General features: G+C 42.2%; 1 protein-coding gene across 4 annotated transcripts in view; it reads right to left on the reverse strand.

The window, feature by feature from the left end:
* The window catches only part of LOC134401045 (cadherin-9), a 114,644-nt gene that overhangs the window by 60,512 nt on the left and 28,397 nt on the right, over positions 1-25,735 (reverse strand). For all 4 annotated transcript variants that reach the window (XM_063129750.1, XM_063129749.1, XM_063129748.1 and 1 more), the window contains exon 2: positions 25,235-25,529. In XM_063129750.1, coding sequence (XP_062985820.1) covers positions 25,235-25,529 — 295 coding nt within the window. The remainder of the gene's footprint in view (positions 1-25,234; positions 25,530-25,735) is intronic.

Consider the following 25,735-nt stretch of genomic DNA (forward strand, 5'->3'; position numbering starts at 1 on the left):
TACCTGCATCCACCACTGCTGCAGGCTTGCATCCAGCGGCTTCCACTCCAATGATGCTGAAGCCTAGAAGTACGCCGCAGCCTACTTCCAGGCTTCAGCATCATCGGAGTGGAAGCCTCCAGATGCAAGGCAGCAGCGGTAGGCTGCAGATGCTGGCGAGTGGTGAAGGGGGGAGGGGGGCTTAACTGGTACCTCCACTGCCCACGGCAGCAGAAGGCGGAGGCACCAGGTAAGTGAGAGATTTTGAGAGAGTTTCCTACACAATTCATAATATTGTTGCATTAACCTCTATCAGGCCCCTTTTGGTCACCTTCCCCCCGCCCCCTTAAATAGAATGCTCCAAATGTAACATTTTATGTATAAGGAAAGTATTCCAGCCATGTGATGGTTTTAATTGTTTTTTTCTGTATCTTTTCCAGCCCTGCAATATTCTGTTTGTGACATGGGGACCAGTACCTTCCTGATCATAGTGTGAGCTAAAAAAGAGAGTTACACCCAACTGTGAGTTTTCAGACCCCGAACTTCCTTCTAGCTCTCCATTACTAACCTCCTCCTGCCTCCTGTTGCTTTTGAGGAAGCAATTTCACCTCTGAGTCGCCTCTCACTTCTGCCTGTTTTGCCCACAAAGAGCCAATAATGGTTGTTGTTCATTCTGTGATTGTAAAACAGGCAGCCCAATGCAATATATCTACTCTGTATACCAGAGCCTAAGTTTTTTTTTTTAAAAAAAAAATTGTTCTGACATGGTGATGTGAGTAAAACATGCTGCTATTATTACTCAGGAATGCCCTTGCTGTGGAATGCATTTGGTTTAGAGATTTGTTTAGTCACTGAAGGGGACTCCTGTGTGTCTGTTGATAAAACATTGCTGTGATTGTTGCAAATAGTCATGACTGCAGTCAAACCAAGGTATCATTTGCAACTGGAAAGAAACATTCTACTAATTTAACATGCAAGCCATGGAGGGAACATCTAGCTTCTGTAGTACTTACATATTTAGTGGTCCTTGGTTTGTGGAAAACAGAACAAAGGACTATAGGTTCAAAGAAAAATCCAGAAGTCCGAAGTGAAGCAATTTTCTGACTTATCTTTATTGCACATCTTGAGAATTCAGATTCAGATTCCAAGGCTACTCTCCCATCCTCCCTCCATCAAAGTTAACTTCAGAATATATATTTTTAGTTCAGTGGGCTGGTCTACATGGGAGTTTGTGATCATGAGGATCATGGCTAATATGTTGGGGGAGGGGATGCAGCTGTAAGATGTTGTGGGAAGAGGGTGCCCTCACCAGCTTGAGGGGCCAAGGAGAAGGGGAGATTCAGGGTGTGGCTAGACCTGGGGATATCCCCGGGATCATCCCTGTGTGTCCACATGATGCACAGGGGATCCTGGGGGCAGGGAGGGATGATTCCCCCCTTGCCCCTGGATATTGCCCTACCCTTTAATCATGGGTTTTCCCCCAGTCTTGGGATGATCCTGAGACTGCGGGAGGTGTCCTGTTTTCGTCCTGGCTCCTCGTGAGTAACTGCGAGGAGCGAGGAACCAGGGGTGTGGTGTGGTGAGTGGGGCCTTTTCTAAAACAGAAAAACACACCCTATCTTTTGCTATTGAGCGCTCGTGCACTCTTTTCCAATAAAAACATAAAACAAAATGGCGGGCGCAATGTTCTCTTCCTCCCGGGATGTTGCACGCCACATGTAGACTGAGGGGGAGGATCTCGCGATCATCATATTGCAAGATTATCCCCCTCCACCCCAATTTTTTTGGGGGGGTTTTGACTGAAGAGTGGAGCTATTATGGCCCTGTTCAGATGACACAATAAGCCATGGTTAGGCTGCTAACCCTTTTGCAGCAAATGCTTAACAAGTGTGTTTAAACCATGTGTATGTAGCCAATATGGTTATGAATAGTTCACACCATTTTCTCAGCTGTAATGTTTGCTCAAATCATTTAACCACCGTTGTTTAGCATATCATCTAAATAGGGTCTATGTGGTGATGTTTTCCATTAGTACAGTAGTATGATGGCCAGTTGTATTTCATATATATTTCTCAGAGCTACTCATATGGATTTCTGAGATACATCATGCTTACATACATTTTCAAAGTTTTCCTGAAGTGATGAGTCGTCATCGTGAAATGCATAAAACCAGTGAGAGCCAGTGTGGTATGGTGGTTAGATTGTTGGACCGGGACTCAGTAGAGCCAAGTTCTAGCCTCCACGAAGCTCACTTGACAATCCAAAATCTCTTTGTCAGCAAAATCCAGTGATTTAGGATGAAAATAAAAATAGTAAGAAAGGGAACTCTCAGCAAGTTCCCTCTGCTTCAGTGTGTACCTAGCTTTACAGTTTGAATAGAATGATAGATGTACATTCCAGCAAATCAAACACTATTTTCGCTATTTGCCTTTCCCTCCTCTCATTCTTCAGGCAGATTGTCTGGTGTCTATGTATTTGAAGTGCTACATGTACACATCCATTTATGAGATCTCTGTGAGCCTTACTGATGATGTTCAAGGGCCACAGCTCGGTAGCAGAGAATATGCTTTGCGCGCAGAAGGTCCCACGTTTGATCTCTGGCATATTCAGGTATGGCAGGGAAACTCTGATGGGCTTCAAACACCAATCAGTGAAGACAGGTCTGAGCTACATGGACCAGTGGTCTGACCTGATAAAGGGCAGCTTCCTATGACAGTAATAAAAACAGATATTGTTTTCAAAGTGCAAATACTGCTGCAGGGAAGAAGGGGCATTTTGGTTATATCACAGGCACCAGCCAATCAGTGCTGTCCAATTAGTGTTTCTGCTGCGAGCTTGAAGAACTGAAATTTTCAAAGTTCAACCCTAGAGAAGAAAGCTATGTTTGGATTAAATACAGTGTTTCCAAATCAGCCTCACTGCAATAAAATGTTAGATCTGCCTTTGCTTTCTCTGGCTTACTTTGAACTATTTGTACGTCTATTGTCAAAAGTTTGCCAGCCTCCATCAAATAATGTTGGGTATGAGTAATATAGTCATTGGGAATGCAAGACAAAGTACATTTCTTTTGAATGCAATAGGAAACAGGAGTGGGTGTTCTAGAAAAAGCACTGACCTGAAATTTGTGGAGGATATTAAATGTGTTGAGATCTGCAATTAAACTTGTCTAAAAATATTTAGAAGGAACAAGATTTCTTTATATAGGATGTTGACAGGGCTGGACAGCTGGAAGTCTAGTTTCAGAGACTTTGATACGACAGGAGCTCACAGTTGGCCATTGCTATAAAACGCCAAATATTCTCTGAGTCACAAAGCTCATCTGTTCCAATTGTCCTCATTTACCAGAGACTGAGGGACCATCCAGATTTTTTGGGCCTTGACCCTGGTAAATCACCTCCCTATTTTGCTTTTGGGCAGATGTTGAAGAGGCCTTTTCATAATGTTGCTATGATGCATCTCTATTTCTCTCTGTGAAATGTTGGAGAGCATGCCACCCCCTTCACTGTTTTAGAGGATATGAGTGCTACCTAAGATGCCATTTTCTGGTGCAGATCTGTCTTCGTAAAACCCGTTAGTGGTTGCAGTTAGAGTTGCAACCACTACTTTTTCTTTCTTATGAGAAGTTATTGTCGACTTGTAAGGCCAGAGCAGGTGTATTATTTAATTTCTTAGATTTGTATGCTGCCTTTCCCCTGAAATTCAGAGGATGATGTGTGGGATCATCCCATTTTAGTCTCAAAACAACCATCCTGTGAAGTTGGTTTGGCTGAGGGTTTGACTTGGCCAAGCTTGTTCAGTGAACTTGATGGTTCAATGGGAATTTGAACTCTAGTTTTTCCAGCCCAAATATAGTACTCTGATCATGACCTTGTAGCCCTTTGTGCAAGGAAATTGTTGTTCCTGTGCTGTGTACAGCTCAGCCCCATACAGTTGCATTGATCTATATATAGTAATCTATATAAGAATATGATAGTGTAAGGCTTGTTACTCAAGATCTACCAGGCTAATTTTGCTCGTTTTGGTTTTAAACTGGAGTTTGAGCAGTGTAGACATGCAGAAATTTTTGAGAGTTTGAAAAAGTTCAAAGTTTGAATTTTAATAGAAATGACAGTGGTGGCCAAAATTGTGGGCACTTTTTGAAATGTTCATGTTTTGCAACTTTGCATGCTTATAGAAAATGTTCTGTTTCACAAAAGAGAATTTAATGCTGAATTCAATACAAAAAAACAGAATGCAAATATCTGCAGTACAAAAAAGTTATGCTTACTTTAGTCTAAAAACAAACACAGGTGTGATTGAGTGAAGAAGCGGATTGGAATTGCAAACCCTACTGGCCAATCACAGTCCTTGTTCTGAGGACCAATTACATGGCAGTAGCTGCAATACATCATGTTCCAAGTTGGGGAAAGTCCGTTTTGCTGTTTCTTCTGTACCTGAAGCGCAATTGGAGATTGTGTGACTAATATTTGAAGTGTTTCTCAAATTAAAAGTGTACATACATACATCATAAATAGAGCAATGGCTCCAAAGAAAAGGGTTGATTGGACACCCAGGAAAAGAAGTTGTATTATGTGAATCAGGTCTTTCAACTGATATATAAACATTTGGATTTTGTGAAACAGAACATTTCCTATAAGCATGCAAAGTTGCAAAACATGAACATTTCAAAAAGTGTCCACAATTTTGGCCACCACTGTAAATTAAATTTCTCATTAAATAGAAATTAAATCCCATGCTAAACAGGTAGGGCAATCCCTCCGCCATCGGGATGATGGACAGCTCAGCTCAGACAGTCAGTGTGGCACAAAGGCAAGCCCCAGGCACAGCCATATGGATAGGGTGTCACTGCAAGCAGGGAAGGAGAAGGTGGTGGTGGCTGGTAATGGCGGGGGGTGCAAGGAAGGAGGCAGGGCCACACCACATGCAAATTCACTGTGCACGGCCCACCTTTGCATTATTCATGAGCCCCTCTGAGGTGGCGGGACTGAGGGGGGTGGGGAATTGGGAAACGAGCAGGACTACTAGCACGCATGTTGACATGGGATTTACACTAGTAAGATGATGATGATGATTTATTGCATTTGTATACCACCCTATCGCCGAAGTTCTCTGGGTGGTCCACATCAGATAAAAACACTTAAAAACAACATTCGAAGATTAAAAACCACAAAAACAAGCAAAATACACATACATTTAAAACCACTTCAACAACTTTAAAAACAATGAGCCCAAAAACAGACCCACGGTCATTACAGATTGCTAAATAGTAGTCACAGTTGTCTCAGCAAGCACAATGTTGAGGAGAGACTGATGCCTCCTTGTCCCATGTCTAAATTACCGAACAGCAGCAAAACCGTTCTCTTTATACCAGATGGCCTCATTTTGTTTTTGTACAGTACTGAGCAAATACTGAGATTGCCCCAACAATAAAGAGTGAGATGGGTCATAGTGTGCAGGTGCTGTTCTCCTTTCCTGTGAATGTTAGAATCTGACAATTTGTTCTTACGCCCAAATTTGTGTATTTGATGTGTTCTTTACCATCTTGGAAAGTTGGAAATACTTTTCAAAGAGTCCTTGCCTGCATATGCCATATGCGAAAAAGACTTTATACTAATGTAGGTTGCCTTAGAAAAACTGAAGTGCATTGTCTCTGTCTATGCTGAAGACACATTTGCATTCTTTGGAAATACTCTGTAGTGTTGAGAAGAGTCTGTGTAAAGGAGATTGTCTTTGCATTCTGTTTTCAAAATAACTCCCATTTGATATGCTTGTGTTTTTCATGGTTTATGGAAGAGGTCTGGCACTTTCTATGCAAAGTGCATAAGTTAGCTACCAGAATATGTAAAACTTGACTTAAAAATAAATAGAGGTGGGATGTTCTCCTCAGGTCTTTCAAAAGTTTACCTTCCCTTCAATACAGGCAGTGTTCTCGCTAAACAAGGTCAGTGAAATGTGTGTGTGTAATATATATTGGGTAGGGAATGTTTTTTATACAATAGAATTAATAGTTCTTTGTGCAGTTTCTTAAATCCTAGGGATGGATGAGAAAGGTTTGTAGTTCACATTTCACATTTCATTGCAAACTATCCAAGTTCGCATGACTTGAACCAAAACATGAACCAGAATTTAAATATCAAAACCTTTACTTTCTGAAGTTTGTGATACAGTTTGCTAAAACGCATATACAATGTGTACACTTGAAATGATGCATTTTTGTAAGCACATTTGAAATAAAATATGCACCTGAATGCATACATTGGGAAAATGTGCACAGAAATATGTATAGATGTTCATGCTGATTCCTTTAAATATATATATAACTTAACTTTCTTTATTGCGATCTATAGGTCCATAAAAAGAAAAGAAACAAACAACAAACAACCAAACACAAGAATCAGACATGAAATCATACAGTTAGAGCTGATTCCTTTATATATATATATATATATATATATATATATATATATATATAATCTATATCACAATCCAATGTGGGAATGGCACAGGATAACTGCAGCAATGGAATAACAAGAAACTGAGCAAAATTGAGCTAGACAGGTTCGCTCATCCTTATTAAATCTTCTCTTTGTGTTGCTGGGATAAATGGGAGCAAGTATTTGTGTCGAGCATTACAAAAATGATCCAGTGTATTAACCACAACAATATGACAAAAATTAAAATATTAATTGCCAGGAATTGGTAAAGTAGCAATTTGCCATTGCTGAAACTAGGGGTGAACAGACCAATCTATTTTGGTCCTTATCAGTTTTGTACGTGTTTATTTTTAGATCCATCCCATCCTATCTCCCCATTATTATTATTATTATTAAGCATATGTATTCCATGCTTTTTATTGCAAAATACATATTTAATATGCATTTTATCATAAAACATGCAATTTACACACTGGTACATTTTTAATGCTGAAAACTGCAACACACAATTTGGAGAAGTGCATTATTGAAAGGATAACTGTATTCTCATCCACACATTGGGTTAGTTAGCTTCCAGATGTAGATTGAACCAAATCCTCAAACAACCTTAGCTGAAACATTGTTTGCATAAATCATGGACAGCAGTGAAAATTGCAACACAGATCAAAGATATCCGGCTAAAGAATGGAAGGAACAACTAGAGTGTGCAAAATGGTTGGTGCAAAACAGATACAAAACAGCTTTTAACTGATGTCAGTATTTTATCTAAGTTAATATAAGTAATTTTGTATCTAAAACCCCCAGTAAGGTTTATGTGTTCAACATTTCCACTTCCCCCACAAAGAGCCATTCTGCCATGCCCAGCACAGCCTGGGCATGGGGAAGCATTTGTGAGCGGAGGAAGAATGGAGACGTGCCCTCTCGATACTGGCTGAGAGCAGGTGGTGCCACCATGTGGGGAGGGGTATCAACTTGGCCTATAAAGAGGCACTTAACCCTCCCACTTTCCTTCTTGTTTGTGCTGCTCCCTCCCTCCCTCCCTCCCTGTATGCAGTGTGAGCTCTCTGGTTGCCATTCGGGGCTGAGTAGGATATTTTTGCTCATGTTCTAAATTGTTCATGAGGTGTGCCTACTCCACACTGTAAGCCAGCCTGGGAGTATAAATAGGTTGATTTGGCATTGCTTATTAATTTGGTCACATTTGATGGTAGGCAGGAAGGAACAGGCATCCAGAGGGATTTTGTAATGGTGAGCATTCACAGGCACTGTTGCAGTGACTGGTAATTCCTGAGGGCTCCCAGCGATGAGCCCCATGGTTGGGCTGGGAGTTAAGGGTTTCCTCTGAGGCCAACCTTTCTCACCCACTCATAGCCTTGAGGCATACATCGGGGGTGACACTGGAAGGTCTCCCTATCCCAAAAGGGGTGGCCTGTGGGGTGGTGGTGAATTGTTCAGCGCCAACCCACGGGCCATGAATGGCTTGTCCTATGCAGAAAGGTCTGAAAACCAGGCCAGACTGGATGCCCCTTTAGGTTCCCCCTTTGCAGATCTTTAATAAATGTGGCCCTGTTTAAACCCAAAGTTATGTGTGTCATCTCTTTATTTACTGACCGTCTCACAAAAGAATAATACAGTATTCCCTGCTATTCCTTTAAACTGCTGAAGTGAAAGGTGAAGAAATACTGAAATATAAACTTTTTGAAGGGAGGTGGCATCTGTTGCAGAATTTCTTGCATTAGAATGCATGCATTGAAATGATTTGCATATATCTTTTTGTGTATGTCTTTTCTCCCCATTTTTGAGTCTCTACTCTCTACATTCCTAAGTTAATAAACTTCAGGCATGTGTGATCTTTTCTTTTATCAAGGCTCTGGGGTTCACTAAGAGTCTGTTGTAAATAGCAAGTAGAGAAGAGCTATTCACTCAATAATTCTGTGTGCAAAATTGGCATTTGATCTGGGGTCAGTGGTATTATTAATTTCATTTTAAATACTGAAAAATGGCAAAGATAATAACTTTGTAGGGTATCACCACATTGAGAATACCAGTTCTAAGCAACATTTTTACTTTAAATACTGGGAAATCAGGGAAACCTTGGGTGGGAAGCCCATTGAGTTGGGAGAAGCTGCAACAGATATGTGTGAGCTCTGCTGATCCCCCCACACACACACTTATGTGCCTCATCTACAAAATGGTGGTCACATACTTGGACTTCCTCCCACCCGTCCAGCTCTGAGGCATTCACTCCCTTGACTGTCCCAACATAGCTGCTCTTGTTGAGCTTCTTCCCTCCAATTGATAATATGAGCTAGACCTTGTGAGCATATTGGATGAAAGATGATAGGATCGTGTGCATGCACTCCACCTGTGATTAGTGCAACCAAAAAGCACATGCACATCAAAACTTCTTAAGGTAAATCATGTGCATAAAACACTGACCCATGAACAAACGCCAATTATGAACACAGTGACAGTGAGTGGAGAATGGTTGCAATCGACAGTCACAGATCTTCTACCCACCTTGAGAACACTAGGGTGTGATTGCTCACTCCCTGACATGTTTATTTATTTTTTATTTACTTCAGACCCTGGAGGGGTTGTTGGGCATTCCACAGACACCCCGCAGCAGCCTGTATTCCACAAGGAAGTGGGTGGCAATCAGGGGAAGCAGATGGCTGTGGGGCACCTGTGGAACACCCAATGACTCCTCCAGGAACTCGACTATCCTGGATCACATCAGGGAGAGGGTGATCACTTCAGTGGGTGGCTAATCATGGTGGCAAGCAAGTGTGCATGCTTGTGAGTGGGTGATTGCCATGGTAGCTAAAGGAAGGACATGAGTGCCCACTGTCACTGGGCTCTGGTAGGTTCAGCCCTCCCAGGCAGTGCATGCTGAGAGTTGTAGGCTGTTTCTTCTTAATGGAGACCTAGGGCTATGCATTAAAATGATGGTTCCATCATAAAATGGCATATCTGTCATGAAATGGCCATCGTGATTTGGATTTTCAAATCCAAGGCCTGAGGCTTGCATAACCCTAGAGGACACATTTTTTTCTGCTTGGTCTAAAGTTTCTTCATTATTCAGAATGCTACTTCACATAATGCATCATTTTATGGAATGTGTTCAGCATAAGATGTGATGATTTCCGTAGTTTAGGTGGCCTTAAAAAAGGGTAGAAAAATACATGGAGGATAGATCTGTTATTGTCTAATAGAACCTCCCTGATCTCCCAATAACTCTGTTTATGGGAGGCCAGGGATAAAAATAAGTTTTCTTTTGTTGAAAATGGAATGCTAAATTAGATAGACCTTGGTCTAATCCACTGAGGCAATCTTATGTGTTTGAACTGCTGCTGTATTGGCTAATCTGTCTCCTGGCTTCTTCCAAAAGTTACCTAGTTATTTGTGGTATGTTTTTGCTATGTCTCCAGGGTTGTTTTCCCTTTAAAAAAGGGAGGCGGGTCATATGATTACATGATTTAGTTGTATAAGGTCTGTGGTGATCAGATGCAGGAGGAGACAGCTCCTGTACCTTCTTGCATTGTTATGTAGAACAAGGAATGCAAGAGCAGCTTTTTCATCCCTGCACAAAAAGCTCCACCTGCGGAAACTCCTTCTACCAAATCAGCTCCTGAAAACTCTTTTATACTCACTATTGTTAGCAATGCTCCTGAATTTCATAATTAGTGGACTCTCTGGTTGAAACTCATCTGTTCATATTGCTCACCTTTATAATAAGCCTAGATCAGTATTTTACAAATTCAGTATTAACTTCCAAAATGATCACGAGCTTTGGAGCATGAGTAGCCTGCTTCTAAACTCTGGCATTTCTGCACATGCACTGCTGAGATAGATTAACTCTGGACAAACAACCATGTCTTACATAACATGGGCATGTAAGACATTATGACCCATTGTGTGTTTCCAAACTACAGTTCCCAAGAAGCACCTTGATATTATGTGTGTGTGTGTATGCACGCACACACACACATACGAAACAAGAGTTCGTATTTAAGTAGACTTCTCATCCAAGCTAACATGGGTGAATATATTATTTTCCAAGGAAATAATAAATTCATCTGGAGCCATCACTAATTATTATTTGTCTACATGTTTGGTTTATCAGTACATGTAATGGCTAAAGTAGCCTTCCCCGACTTGGCACCCCCCAGAAAATAATGGCAAATTAGCTCCTTCCTATCTCTCCTCTCTCATCTCACACTATTGCCCCGCTCGTGCTCTTCGCTCCTCTGATGCCATGTTTCTCGCCTGCCCAAGGGCCTCTACTTCCCTTGCTCGGCTTCGTCCATTTTCTTCTGCTGCCCCTTATGCCTGGAACGCTCTTCCAGAACATTTGAGAACTACAAGTTCAATCACAGCTTTTAAAGCTCAACTAAAAACTTTTCTTTTTCCTAAAGCTTTTAAAACTTGATGTTGTTTGGACTTTATACTGTTAGTTTTACCCTACCCTGTACCTGTTGGCATTCTCTTCCCCTCCTTATTGTTTTACTATGACTTTATTAGATTGTAAGCCTATGCGGCAGGGCCTTGCTATTTACTGTTTTACTCTGTACAGCACCATGTACATTGATGGTGCTATATAAATAAATAAATAAATAAATAAATAAATAAATAATAATAATAATAATAATAATCATGAGTTGGTTGAAGAAATATATAAACTAAACAATTACTGTATGAATTGACCCTCCATCTTTTATGATCAATTGGAAGAAGCTGGTGAATTCCTCTAGATTCTTTCCAGCACGAGCTTCACCTCTAGCTGCCGATAAGCTACTAAGCCATGTTTAAGGTTTTGTTTAGGGATGTCGTGGTCGCCTGACTGGGTCTAGGAGTCTGGCGGACTTCCCCTTGTCCCCCCACCAGGACTCAGCTCACTGAGCTGTGATGCATTCACTGGTCCACTCTTTGAAAACCCCACAGCTTGGCAACCAACCAGCAGATGCCTGTCTTCATCCAGAACTGCCACTGTGTGCAACAGTGGTGACTCCAAAAATTGCATATTTCCAAAGTTGCAGAAACAGTGGCCACAAAGGCTCCATTTATGCAACATTAAAGATGTGAATGCTCACACCTTTAATGTTGTGTAACTGGGGCCTTTTATAGCCACTATTTCCACTATTGTGGAAATATGCAATTTCCGGAGCTGGTGTTATTGCGAACAAGGTGGCTATGGTTGAGGGTGGCCCCGCAGCTTTGTGAGGCTTCTCTGGGCCATGAAGACGCTAATGCAGTGGAGCAAGCGGTGTCAGTGCCTTGGCAAATGACTGACTGACAAATCCCTAGTTTTGTTGTCAACATATAAAGCCCTAATCAACTTGGAACCAGGTTATCTTAGGGATCACTCCATCCCTTATGTTTTTGCTATTCTCAGAAGGAACTCTGAGGCAGCAGGGATAATTTGCATACTCCTGAGGAATTCTAGGAAGTGAGCAGCAGAGAAGTCAGACTTCGACTGACTGGCTCAAGATAGTGGCCCGTGCACAGAAGGTTAGTTTTTTCCCTGTCTTGTCTTCCTTTATAGCATATAATGGATGGAGAAGAGTCTCCAGTGGTGGTGACCTGCAAAGTGCGTACAATGTTTGTGTTCCTATCTGAGATCAACATGGCATACACCTGCAACAAGTGAAAGCTGGTTGCATTATTGGAAGAAAAAGTGAGAGTACTTGAGTGGTGGGTGTCCACCCTCCAAGGAATAAGAGAAGGTGATCAGTTCTTAGACAGAACAGTGGAACTGCAACAGCAACAAGAAGCACAAGAGATGGAAGACCAACAGTAAGTTGGTTGAAGCAGAAGTAGAGAATGCTGAGGTAAGGAAAGCCAATGAAGAGGAAACTCCCTGGAAAAGGAGCAGGGAACTAGAAGACACTCTGCGCCAGTGGAACCACTGGAGCTGTGTAACTGCTTCCAGCTACTGGACAATGAGACTGGAGGACAGCCTGCAGACGAAGCATTAAAGGGGACCCCATGCAACAGTGAGAAAGAGGCAGAAGGTCAGTTGATCAAGAAAAGAAGAGTAGTCATTGTGGGAGACTTCCTGCTGTGTGGTATTGAAATTCAAGTACGTCGTGAAGACCTATTGACTCACCAGATATGCTGTCTCCCTAGAGCACAGATTAGAGATGTGACTGAAGAGTTGCCAAAGCTCATAAAGCCCACTGACGCACATCCTTTTCTTATCATCCATGTGAGAACAAATGATACTGCCAAGCGGAGCTACAAAGAAATCACATCAGACTCTGAAGCTTTGGGAAGGAAACTCAAGAACTTTGGGGCATAGATAGTTTTCTCATTCATCCTTCCAGTTCTTGGAAGAGGAATAGAAAGGGAAAGAAAAATACTTCTCATGAACAACTGGCTAAAAAGGTGGTGCCAATGTGAGAAATTTGTATTCTGGGACCACAGGCTACGCTACTTGGAAGATGGTCTGCTGGCAACAGATGGGTTGCACCTCACAAGGGCTGGAAAGAATGTGTTTGGCCACAGCTTGAACGACTTCATCAGGAAGGCTTTAAACTGCATGCTATTGGGGAGGGAGACATAAACTTGTAGGCAACAATGGATGAAGGCTTATGCAACATAACAGAGAGCTCTAATAGCACCCAGAAATATTCACAATAATGTAGGAAAGAAGCCAGACCAAAAAGCACATTGTCTTCAATGTCTACTAATGCCCAGAGTATGGTAAACAAATGGAATGCACTTGAACTCTTAATACATGAAGGCAAATATGACTTAATAGGTATAACTGAAACTTGGTGGGATGACTCCCATGACTGGGCTATAACAATTGAACGGTATAACTTGTTCAAAAAGAACAGCAGAAATGGAAAGGGAGGCAGAGTTGAACTATTAGTTAAAAATACTTATCTGTGCACAGAAATACAGGAGGACTTGCCCGGGAGCCCCATCGAGAGCATCTGAATTAAAATAAATGGGGCAAAGAATAAAAGGAACATGATAATCGGAGTCTACTACCAACCACCCAATCAAGGAGAAGATGAGGATGAAACTTTTGAAACGCAAATTGCCAGTGTTTCAAAGAAGCAGTAATGGGGGACTTCAGTTACCCCAATATGTTATTTATTTATTTATTTATTTATTTATTTATTTATTTATTACATTTCTATACTGCCCAATAGCTGGAGCTCTCTGGGCGGTTCACAAAAATGTATCTGTTAGGAGAGGAATTCTGCCAAAAGTGCCCCGTCCAAGGAATTCTTGACATGTGTGGCTGATACCTTTCTCATACAGAAAGTGGAGGAAGGAACTAGCGTATCAGCTATCCTTCACTTGATACTGACTAAAAGGGATGACCTAGTGGATAAAGTGGCAGTTATGGGAACTCTGGGGGGAAGTGACCATGTTATACTTTAGGCCTTGATTTTAAAGGAAACAAAAGCTGAGTGTAGCCATCCTATGTCCTAATCAGGTTGTGAATTAAAATGTTATCTGTACACATATTCGTACATGTTTTCTGTGCACGTTTTTCCTAATCATGAAAATCCATATGCTTTTTGTATACATTCTTCCGTAACAAATAGCTTTTTTTGCATGCAGTTTTCCATAACGTATGCATTTTTACATGCAATCTTGCCTAACGTGCACATTTTTGTACACAGCCTTTGATCGAGAATTGCATTGCCAAATTTGGAAGAAAATTTCCAGGGCATATTAAGAGTAGGGCTATCATGAGCACTCAACTGGGTCTAGAGCCGCGCAGACACCCCCACACCCAGCTCCCTGGAGGCAGTCAGGCACTACTTCTTGCGAACATAGATGCCCCCTGTGTGCTCATGAGGCCCTGGCAAGTGCTCAGCAGCTGAAATAGCACATTTCCCCTGGACTACACCAGTGGTGGCTGCAATTGCTGCAATGGAGGTAGTGCACATTTTCAGGAACCTCCATAAATTGTGCATTTCCCCCTGCACCAATGGTGGCCTTAAAGGCCCCATTGATGCAAAGGTAAAGGTGCAAAGGCTCCCCAAATGTGTACTCCCCCCCCCCACGTTGTGTCAAGGGCAGCCACTGCTGGTGCAGGAAAAGGGAGATGCACCATTTCAGAGCACACAGGAGGCTGTTGAGTGCTCATCGGGCTAATCTGAGCCTCAGAAGAGGCTCACACATCTCGGCAAGCAGGGGTGGATGGCTGCAGCATAGGGAGAGCACCCCCCCAAGCCTGGCGCAGGTGTGCTTGCACACCTCTATGGGATGGCGCTTTGGGAAACTACTTGCCCATTCATTTGTCAGGGAACTGCACAGTTTCTTTCTCGTTGGAACAGTAAGAAAGGAAATTCTTCTCATGACATTTCCTCCAGTTCTCCGTGTTTTTCGTAGACCACCACTGGGATTATAAATTTTGTCCTGTGCAGCTATATCAGGGCTGAATGAAGGGACCTTGACTTAACATCTTATCTGAAGGACGACATCTCTAACTGTGCAGAACACATCCCTTAATACTGCACTGCAGTGTCAGCATTAGGTGTGAGTGAAAAGTGCTGAGGTGTGGACTTTGAGCCTGTAATTTTTTTTGCCTAGAGATTAGAGAGCCATAGATGGGGGTGGGGTGGGGGTATACTCCAATAAAAGTGGATAGGAAAATGCATCTGTCCAATATTTTCAGAGTAGTTGTTTGATTTTAAAAAAACAAACCACAAAAACCCCACACATTTTAGTGTTGATTTAACGGTCACTCTTCGTTTGAACTAGTCAGCTGACAATTCTCCCTTTGATGTTACAGTTATGGGAAATAAAAATAGAAAATAACCATGTAGATGATAATCTGTTGATTGATGGGAGGGAGCTGGAGAGAGAGGAGGGAAATTAACTTTGTCATGCTTCAGGGCTCGAGGCTACAGTCACGTACTTAGAGGCCCCATTCAAACAACACACTAAACCATGCTGCTTAACCACAAAATGGTTAATGGAATTCCATTAACCATTTTGTGGTTAAGCAGCATGGTTTAGTGTGTTGTCTGAACAGGGCCAGAGAGAGTCCCAATGAACACAGTTCAGTAGACAAGCAAAGGATTGCAACAAAACCGTATTTGCTCTGCTTAACCTATTACTGTCATGGCTTAGAATAAAAGAATACTTTACTTTTGCAGTATAGAAAATGAATCGGTGACAATGTAGGAACAAGTGACATATCTGTAAGCCCTTCTTAAAAAAAACTGATGGGTTTTTCATGGATGAGACTGGATAATATGATAATTAATACTTTAATTCATGTAATATGCAAAGTAATGTGATATGTAATATACAACACAGTACTTATTCAAAACAGAGGCATAGTAGCAATTCAAGAGGGAGAGGAAGCAATATGAACGTGCTGTAATTACAGTACAGAGAGCATCATCAGATGAGTGCTTTATTGCACACTTGTTACTGCCCACTCAGTTATTCACGGGAGCTTTTGTGATGCCATCCCCCTCCTGTGCGTCTCCTGCCCCTTCTGCTAATTTTCCCATCACAAAAAAGGACCCAGAAAATCTGACTTTTTGTGTGTAGCAAAATGGGCCACCATGTCCTGCTGTGTGCAGAAGCAGCAGGACAAAAACACCCACTGAATGGGCCACATGATGATAGTTTACTTCCTCTTTCTTCCCCATATAAATAGGAAGTATTGTGGGACAGAAGTGTGTGTGTGGGGGGGGGAAGCGACCATGGGGAAATGTGATTTTTTTTCCCCATCAGGCAATGCTCCCAAAATAGAGAGAAAACCCACAATTGTGCAAGCTAGTATTTTTAATGGACCATGACTCTTCTTTTGGAGGTGGGATTTTTGGAGAAAGAGATAAACTCTGGTGAGTGTGATGAGAACTATTGTTTTACATTCTTTGGGTTTCCTGAAGTAGCTTTTGTTGGACAGTGATTGGATGGACCACATCCCCCACAAAACTGAATCCCATAAGTGCCTTAAAAAAAAATGAAATGCCAGAAGGAGCCTCTTCTCTTGTCACTACTCTTTCCAGCACTACACCGATTTACATTTTAGAAATATTTCTTAAGGCTGCTTTCATTACAGCAGTTATGTTATGTTTCCTGGCCCTTCAGTGGTGCCTCATCCTTCAAGGTTAGGCAAATTTAATTGGCTAGATGGCATAAGACTGGAGATTCTTAATCACAAAGAGCAGAATCCAACCAGGTGCTTATATTCCTACCAATTCCCTTCCATAAGCAGTGGGTCCTGCTGATTCCTTCGCATAAGTTTTACCCACTGCTTACACAAGGGAGATTTGGTGCTTTCTAGAGAAAGCTCCCAAACATGCAGAAACACTCAATTATGGAATGTGCCATACCCCATGCCTGGCTTGCCTAGCTGTGGGGAGGAGGGTGCGGGGGGGGGGCAGAGAGAGAGACATGGCTTGTCACTATTGGCAGTGACAAGGTGGCACCACCAGTTGGGGGAGGGATCTACAAGGTGTTATTAGCCCCTGGGACCCCATCCTCAGCCTCTTCAGGTCGTGGCTCTTGGAATGACAAGTCATGCTCTTGCGGCTGAGTCTGGGTGGGGACACTGCAGCGGCTGGGCGTTTTGGCCTTGTGTCCTCTGCTCCAGGATTGGCGTGGAGAGTAGCAAGGATGCAGCAACCAAGGAGCAACAGCTTTTGCCCATGCCTGCTCACCTCCTTTCTGGCGTGGCTGCCAGCTGGGGCTGTCCATGGTGTGGATCGTAGCCATGGCGGCAGCATCAGGTTTAGTTCAGGGCCTTTCTGAAGGTGTGGCCTTTCTAAGCAGTGGGCTTAGCAGGCCCCAGGTTTGTGGGGAAGGCCTGTAGGGCCTTTCCCTCCCCGGGGCAGTCAGGGCCTCTTGCAAATTGTGACAGCAGCAGACTGCATCATGGATATTGTTGTCTTTCCCAAGGCATGGTGTCGATGGGCCAACAAGCCTGGTTTGGCTGTGCAGGCCTACAGGGTCTTCTCTTCTGTGTGAACCAGGGCCTCTGCTAGGGCATGGTGGTTTTGTGCCTGGGTTTACCTTTCAGAGCCATGCATTAAGTGGCTGTTGGAAGCTGGGCCCCTAGTCCCCTGGGTTGTACAAATTGCAGTCCAGATCTTTTTGCATTCCTCCCTCCACCGGGATAAAGGCGAGCAGCTGTGGAGTGGGGTGTAGGCCCCCATTGAATTCAGCCCTAAGTTCTTTCTTTTGCCACTCTATTCCTGCTATTTCTGGTTAGGGGTTAAGACAGCCTTGTCATCTGCATTAGATCTCTCATAAGTCTTGTGATGCCACCCAAGAAAGGAAAAGAAGGCAAGAAGGATAGGGGTAAAGCCCCCTGCCCCCCACTGCGCTCAACATCTAAGGTCCTCCTCCGAGTGCCTACTCCAAGGGAAGCTAGGAGGATGGCAACAAGGGAGAGGGCCTTTTCAGTGGTGGCCCCCCGACTGTGGAATGATCTCCCCGATGAGGCTCGCCTGGCGCCAACATTGTTATCTTTTCGGCGCCAGGTCAAGACTTTTCTCTTCTCCCAGGCATTTTTAACAGCATTTTAACAGCATTTAACAACGTTAAGTTTGTTTTTAATGGACCCCACAATTGTTGTTTTTAAATGGATACTGTTGTTTTTATACTGTTTTTATGTGTGTGTGTGTGTGTGTGTGTGTGTGTGTGTGTGTTTTAAATTGTATACTTTTAATGTTTACTATTTTAAAATGTTGTAAACCGCCCAGAGAGCTTTGGCTGTGGGGCGGTATATAAATGTAATTAAATAAATAAATAAATAAGAGGCCAGCGAGTCAACCTGTTGCAGTTTCTTCTTCTGAGGATGAGCCTGATGTGTCCATTATTTTGCCCTGCCTGGCAGTGGTGGAAAAAGAAAAAGGTTTTGGGTCAATGGGCAACAAACACTCTCCCATGCCCGCCACACAAGCTGGGCAGTACTCATGAGCAAGGCAGACCAGAAAGCAAACCCATCGTGATCTTTGGCTTTCCAGTGGTCCCATCAGTGGGGGCAGTGCCAATGCCAGCTCTGGTGGCACTTGCCCTTGTGGAGCAGAGCACAGTTGTAGATATTCTAGCCGATGGGGCAAAAGATCAAGGTGAGTTGAGTCAGGGGCCAGCAACTGGGGCCCTTTTGGGCCATTTGGATGCCCCCCTTCTGTCCAGGTTTGGCTGGCCTTTTGTACCACCTCAGCGCGAGGGGCCTACTGCTCATACACAACAGCCAGAGGGCACACCTGTTGCCCCACCTGCTATATCTGCTGCACCTGCGAAGGAGAAAGATGCTGCATCTTCACCTGTGGTGAGCAAGCGAGTGGTCCCTACAATAGCACCCCCTAGCAACACTCCAGCAGTATTTTCCATGCTACATACACAATAGCTTTCCCCGCAATCGTGGCTGGTGTCTCAGTGTGGCAAGGCCCTTCCAGGCTGGCTAATATGGGGCAATATCCTTGGTTCCTGGTATGCATGATCCTTATGCCATGGCTGAGGCTAATGCTATTCCAAAGGGCAGGGGGTTTAAGTGCCCCATTGTGTTGTGTCCTTAATATTTTAATGACTTTCCCCCCACAAACATTTAAGTCCTTATCTTTCCCCACTTTTCAGTGGATGGGAGTGTTTTCACATTTAGGCTACACATTATGCTCTGCTATATTGTAAAAGATAAGACACGCTATGGGACCAGTGCTAGTTCATCTTTGTGTAAGTAATTTGGTCCATAGCTAGACCTAAGGATTATCCCTGGATCATCTAGGGTTCAAACCTGTTCATCTAGGTGACACACAGGGGATCCAGTGCTCAGGCAGGGGCGAACCCTGGATGATCCCAGGATAAACCTTAGGTCTAGCTGTGGCCTTGGAGTCAGAAGCGAGTAGTCCTGTAGGCAAGTTTGCAGACAAAGCCAAAACACTCAGGGCAAGGAAAACTTAGGCAGGCTGGTAACAGTGTCAAAAATATATCTCCATTTTGGGTGAATGGGCAACAAATTGACAAATGATATTAAATATACCTAAATATTAAGCAAAACAAGATGGGGGGAAATTAACATTCCCTGATGGCATCTCATCTGGTTTTGATTATTCAGGAAGGAATTTTGGGGATATGGTGTACAGCTCAATGAAACTATTAAATCAGTGTGCAGCAGCAGTGAGAATTGGGAGTTCTTTATTAGGGAACAGTACAGAACAACTGGGAAATGTTCAGTCAGTTTGTAACACCTTTATAAATCTGTGGCGGAACTGCATTTAGAATACTGTTTCTAGTTCTGGTTGCCCCATTTCAAAGAGGATATTACAGAGCTAAACTTTATCTGGTTGGCCATGAGCCAAACCAAAATTAAAATGTCGGTACAGAACAAAAGACCTTAAAATCGGCAGTGAGAATAATCAATGGTTTGGAGCACTTTCCATGCAAGGGAAGCCTAAACTTAATGTTTAAAACATTTGATATATGATAGGCGGTTTATACACCTATGAATGGTATGGCGCAAGGAGAGAGAGAGAGAGAGTTCCCGAGAGATCCCCCCCTCTTAGAATACTAGAACTTGGGTTCAACCAATTAAATAGAGAGGTAGTAAATTCAAGACTGACAACAAAAAACTCTTATTTATTTTTTTACAAAATTTGTATACAGCTTCATATCTAAAACAGGTCCTAGATTGATGAACATAAGGACTAAAAAAATAAAAAGTTTAAAACATCATATTAAAGTTACACTTTTTGAAAACAGGATGCCAATAAAAGCTATGGCTGTCTGTTAAGGAACGCTTTACACTACAGCACACAGTATGGAATTTTCTAGGACAAGTTGTGTGATGGCCACTTAATTTTAGATAGCTCTAAAAAAAAGAATTGAGGATATGTCAGTCAAAGGCATATCAAAGGATATGTCTATCAAAGCCATCATAGCTAAATGGAGCCTCCACACTCAGTAGAAGTACACTTCTAAATACCAGTTACTGATAGGTAACAATGGGAAAATAATAGATTTGTAAGGCATCTTGGAATTCTTGTAAAGCTTCATCCCACGTACCCATTTCCCTCGAATTATCCCCAGAGCGTAAAGTTGTTGTTGTTGTTGTTGTTAGCTAAATCACACCCCAGGCAACGGCGCTCCTAAGATCCTTTGTGTACCAGGAAAAGGGTTTAAGGGGGAGAAATGTAAACAATCATAAAAAATCAACAGATGTCCCAATCCAATTCAAATTAGGTATGCTTAAAGCACTCCTTAATATCTATTACTGTGCCAATTTTGATCTCTTTATCTTTAAAACTTATGCAGATGTAAGCATTTGTTTAATTGGTAGTTTAAACATATCAAATCCTTCTCCTGCGCCCACAGTGGCCGCTTGGAGGGTTAGTAAAATACGACGGTTCTTTTGGCTAAGAAGCACAATTAAAGCAGGTTGCTTGGGAGTACTTCACAGTGAAAGCAGATTATAAGATGGAAAACTTTGCAGTCCTTTGCATGCAATACACAGTGATTGCACAGTATAACTTCGAGTGCTGATCTTGTGTGTTTGTATTGTGTGTTTGGTACTCGAGACAGATTAGGGATTCTGCTGGTGTACTGTCCACCCTGCTGCCCAACAGTCTCCCTGCCTGAGCTGATGGAGGTTGTCTCGCACCTGGTGTTGAGGACCCCCAGGATGGTGGTTCTGGGGGATCTCAACTTCCATACTGAGGCTGCTGTATTTTATTTATTTATTTATTTATTTATTTATTACATTTTTATACCACCCAATAGCCGAAGCTCTCTGGGTAGTTCACAAAAATTTAAACCATAATAAAACAACCAACATGTTAAAAAAAATACCTTTTTATTCTTTCAGTATTTTAACACTTAATTTTAACTTAAATTTAAATTTTACTGTTCTAACTCTGTATTTTAATCTTATATCAATTTTGCTGCGTGGTTTTATCCTGGTTGTGTTTTTTATACTGTATTTTGTATTTGTGCTTTTAACCTGTTGGTTGTTTTATTATGGTTTTAATTTTTGTGAACTGCCCAGAGAGCTTCGGCTATTGGGCGGTATAAAAATGTAATAAATAAATAAATAACAATAAATAAATAACACTGGTGTGATGAAGCTCCATAGTCCAATACAACCCTCTCTTTTCAATTAAGGATCTGCAATACAGGGTGTAACTACAACATTCCTGAGAGACAGCCTTCCAATATCTGCTTAAATACCTGCAGCAAAGGAGGGCCTGCCATTTCTCAAGGCAATTTGTCCCATTGTTGAAGAACAATGTTTCTCCTAAAGTTTAGCTGAACTCTACTTCCCTTCAATTTCTAGTCTCCAAGAGAATGAACACCAGGAATGTAAGGTGTCTGGAAACCAGGTCACACAAGGAACGGTTGAAAGAGACTGATATGTTTAGCCAGGAGAAGAGAAGGTTAAGGGGAGACATGAGAGATGTCTCCAAATATGTAATGGGCTGTTATCCAGAAGAGACTAGAAATTTAGGAGAAAAGCTTGCTCCTGCTGAATGTTATTCCATTTTGAAAGACAGGGACACTTCTCAGGCTAGGATATGGGAATCCCAAATCTGAGCCATTCCTCTAAGCTTCTGTGCAGTTGCATGCCAACAGTTCTATCCTAAAAATACGGTTGGAGATATGCTGCACTCATTTTGGGGTATACAGTTTGTCTTCAGTATAGGTAAAACCAAAATACTTTTTCTGAAGGCTTTTTGAAAGGCCACCCCATCTAAAAGGTTGAACTCAGTTTGATTTAAAAACAGCAGCAACAACCCAGCATTAACATTTAGTTGAAAAGAAACTGCCTAAAATGTCATGCCTACTTTCAGGTCTGATTTGCTGAAACTGCGTTCTGTATTGTCTATACATACACATTTTGAAAACACACACACTAATTTAAGTTGTCAAACTGAACTGAGATCTAACTACCTAGATGACTTTACACCTCAGTAGAAGTGCATATTTCTCGTCCTTACAATACCTGTTGTTGATTATACCTCTGAATCACCTATTATCTCCAAAGAATACGTGGGCACAACTGTTGTACTTTTAAAAAGGGTGTGTGAATGGATAACAGAAATCACTCATGTAAGCATGTCACATGCCCTTGTCATGTTTTAAACAACTTTCCACATGAATTCATGCAGTATTACCATGGCACATACAGCAGCCTCAGCAGCCATGTCCTCGTACATTAGCATAGGGTGCCTGGCACAAGTGTATTTAAATTTTATCTGCTTGCAGGGACTTTTATCTTCTTCTTTAGTTGAAGAAGGCTGAGACCTAGAGGGGAGAGGTTGAATTAGCATCCATCTCCTCTTACTCTGCTCCAAGCCATTCATCTGTTGGAGCAGCACTTCAGGCTGTCTTCACTTCCCTTCGCAAGTCATTCAGAATCTCCGAGGGGCCAAGCAGCACCCTCATCGACAAGAAAGTTAATCCAGGTCTCACTTGGATACCTCTTTTGTGGCTGGCTTTGTGGTTCTGGTGCTTTTTCAGGGATCCCCTTCCTGTCTTTGGGAATGTGTACACCTCCCTGCATTCTGGGAGGTAGGGGAGGGGATCTCACAGTATTCTGCTTGCGAGATCCTCCCCTTTGGACAAATGGAGCACATGACATCCTTGGAGGAATGAAGGATGTTGCAGCTGCCATTTTTTTTTTTTTACTGAAGGTGAGCACACGAGCACTCTAATGGGAAAGCACGATGTTTTTTGACTTCCTTTTTTTTAAAAAAAAACCAATCACACTCCCCCCTCCCACCCCCATTGGGCACAGAGTGCCTGAAGAGCTCTGTGCCCCGAGCCTGGTTCTTGGCTCCTCACGAGTAAACCAGGATGGCCTCCCACAACTCCCACAGTCTCGGGACGATCCCAAGACCGTGGGAAAAATCAGGCTAAAAGCCATCCCGGTTATCCTGGGGAAATGGAGGGATCATTCCTCCTTGCCCCTGGGATCCCCTGTATGTCATGTGGATGCACAGGGATGATCCCGGGGCGATCCATGGGATAAGGCATTGTGTAGACATGCCCTATATCCCCACCCAGGTCTCCCTGGAGCTTATTTTATTTTATCTTAATTTATTGATAATATTTATATTCTGCCTTTCCTCAAATGTCACCAAGGTGATATACAACATTTGAAATAAAAACAATAAAGCATAAAAACATAACAAGCAATTAAAAGAAACCATTTAACAATACTAAGATCTCTATTTACAATTTAAAAGGCCAAATTAAGAGATGTATCTTAACTCCTTTCCAATACAGTCAAGTGTGTGTGTGTATGGGGGGGGGCAACATTAGCTCTGAAGCGAGAGCATTCCACAATTTGGGAGCAATTCAGAAAAAAGACCTTTCATGTGTGTCCTCTATAGGGCCTCTCCCACAGATCTTAATAACCAGACTCGTTCATAACAACACAAGTGGTATGCAAACCTGAGGCCCCACCACCTCTGAGAGTTGACGTTAGTATGAGAAAGGCATAATTGCCTGTGTTGTCTATACTTTTCTATTATAAGTTCTCTTAAGTGTTTGCAAGATTTTTCAGTGCTTCCCAAGCCTGATCAGAAATGTCTATTGATGGGAAACATCCATATGATGAGCAAGAATAGCTCTATTATGCTACTTTCAATTATCCAAGCAACTGTTTCAGCCAGTGCAAATGTAACATTGCTGATGTCATAACGATGTGCTACATAGTTCCCTCACTGGTGCAAATTCCTTCCTTTCCCTTCCATAATTTGCTTTCATCATTGGGTACTATCACACATCCATTGGTACAAACCACGGATACCTTAAATCAGGACTGGCTTTCTAACCAGAGCTTGCAAATCATGGTTAGAAAACAATGGCCAGTAACCAATACTGCTTCTGTTCTTCCACTCAGTCTGTTGTGCAAGCAGAACCCACCGCTTGTGCCACAGAAAGCTAGCAATTCAAAAAGAACCCTGGAAATGAGTGGAAATACTTGTTGCCAGGTTAGGACAGGTCAGCAGCACTTCCTTCTGCTAACTCTGCTGACCTGTTCCTTTCCAAAAGTCGGCATTTCTGCTCATTTCACTTTTAGAACCTCTAGCTCCCTGTTGTACTAGCCATGTAGACAAGCTTGGATATTGCTCCATGGTGGCAAATTATGGTTAGGAGCGCAATCTTGCTTATCGTTAACAAAGTTAAATACTGATGCAGATGTATCATTAAACCATGGATAAAGGAAGCTATAAAACAGAGAGGTGATGGAGCAGGAGTGAGTGCATGAGTCTCTTGGCACATATGGTAGCTTGGAGATCAGAAATGATAGATTTGCACTGTACTGGCAAACACCTGGCAAGGTGCTACAACTTTTCTTACCATTCTAGATACAGATCTTGCACCCTTGCCTCAATAAGGACAAGAAATTGTTATGTAGATCTAGATTATACTAGATTATTTGTATTAAACAAATGTATGTGTTTAGGATGTTTTAGATGCTTTTTCCTAGAGCGGGGCAAACCAGCATGATACATTTACTGCCCTTTGGATGCAAAAGTGAGGAAGTGTCCAAGAAATTGCCATTACTGACTATGCATAAGGATGATCCTATTCAGCATTGTTTTCAGTGGTTCAGTACTGTATGGCAAAAATTGCTATGACTATACAATATATGATGTGTTTCCATTTGACTGCTGCCAGTTTGTGAAAGCCATATAATAACCAATAGGGTGGAAAAAAGCAGATATTGCCGGCAAACAAGAGCTGGTGAACTTGATATTTACAGAAACTTTTATTACTACTTAAATACCACGAATAGCCTCTCCAGTATTGTTGAGAAATGACTTAACCTTCAATCTATTTTTTTTTAAAGTACCTTTTGTTATATGGTAATAAATTACACTTACCAACTCCAGACTTTTCAGGAACACTGGCCGTGTAAATGTCCTTGATAAATTTAGGTTCATTGTCATTGATATCATGGATTTTAATGATAAATTCTGATTCTGGCTCCACTTGCCTTCCAGTCTTTCGGTCGATAGCCTTGGCACGTAGCACATACAGGGACTTTTCTTCTCTGTCCAGCCTTTTTGCGGCATGAATATCTCCTGTATTTTCATCTATAACGAATACACTGCCAGCCCCATCTCCTGTTAATATGTATTTTAAATTTCCATCTCCTTTATCTTGGTCAGTGTGTAGCTTTAGGGAAGTAAAAAGAGAGAGAGAGAGAGAGAGAGAGAGAGAGAGCTCTATAAATATATGCATTGTTATTTTAGACCAAATCTTTCAGCACATATGAATAAGGCTCCGCAAATCTTTTTTTGTAATTGAGGTCAGCAGTGGTTATCTTCTGTCTCACTGTTGAGGGGAAAATTACTAAACTAAGATTTTGGTCGCACATGCAA

Source organism: Elgaria multicarinata, chromosome 7, assembly GCF_023053635.1.
Source record: "Elgaria multicarinata webbii isolate HBS135686 ecotype San Diego chromosome 7, rElgMul1.1.pri, whole genome shotgun sequence".
Taxonomy (NCBI): domain Eukaryota; kingdom Metazoa; phylum Chordata; class Lepidosauria; order Squamata; family Anguidae; genus Elgaria; species Elgaria multicarinata.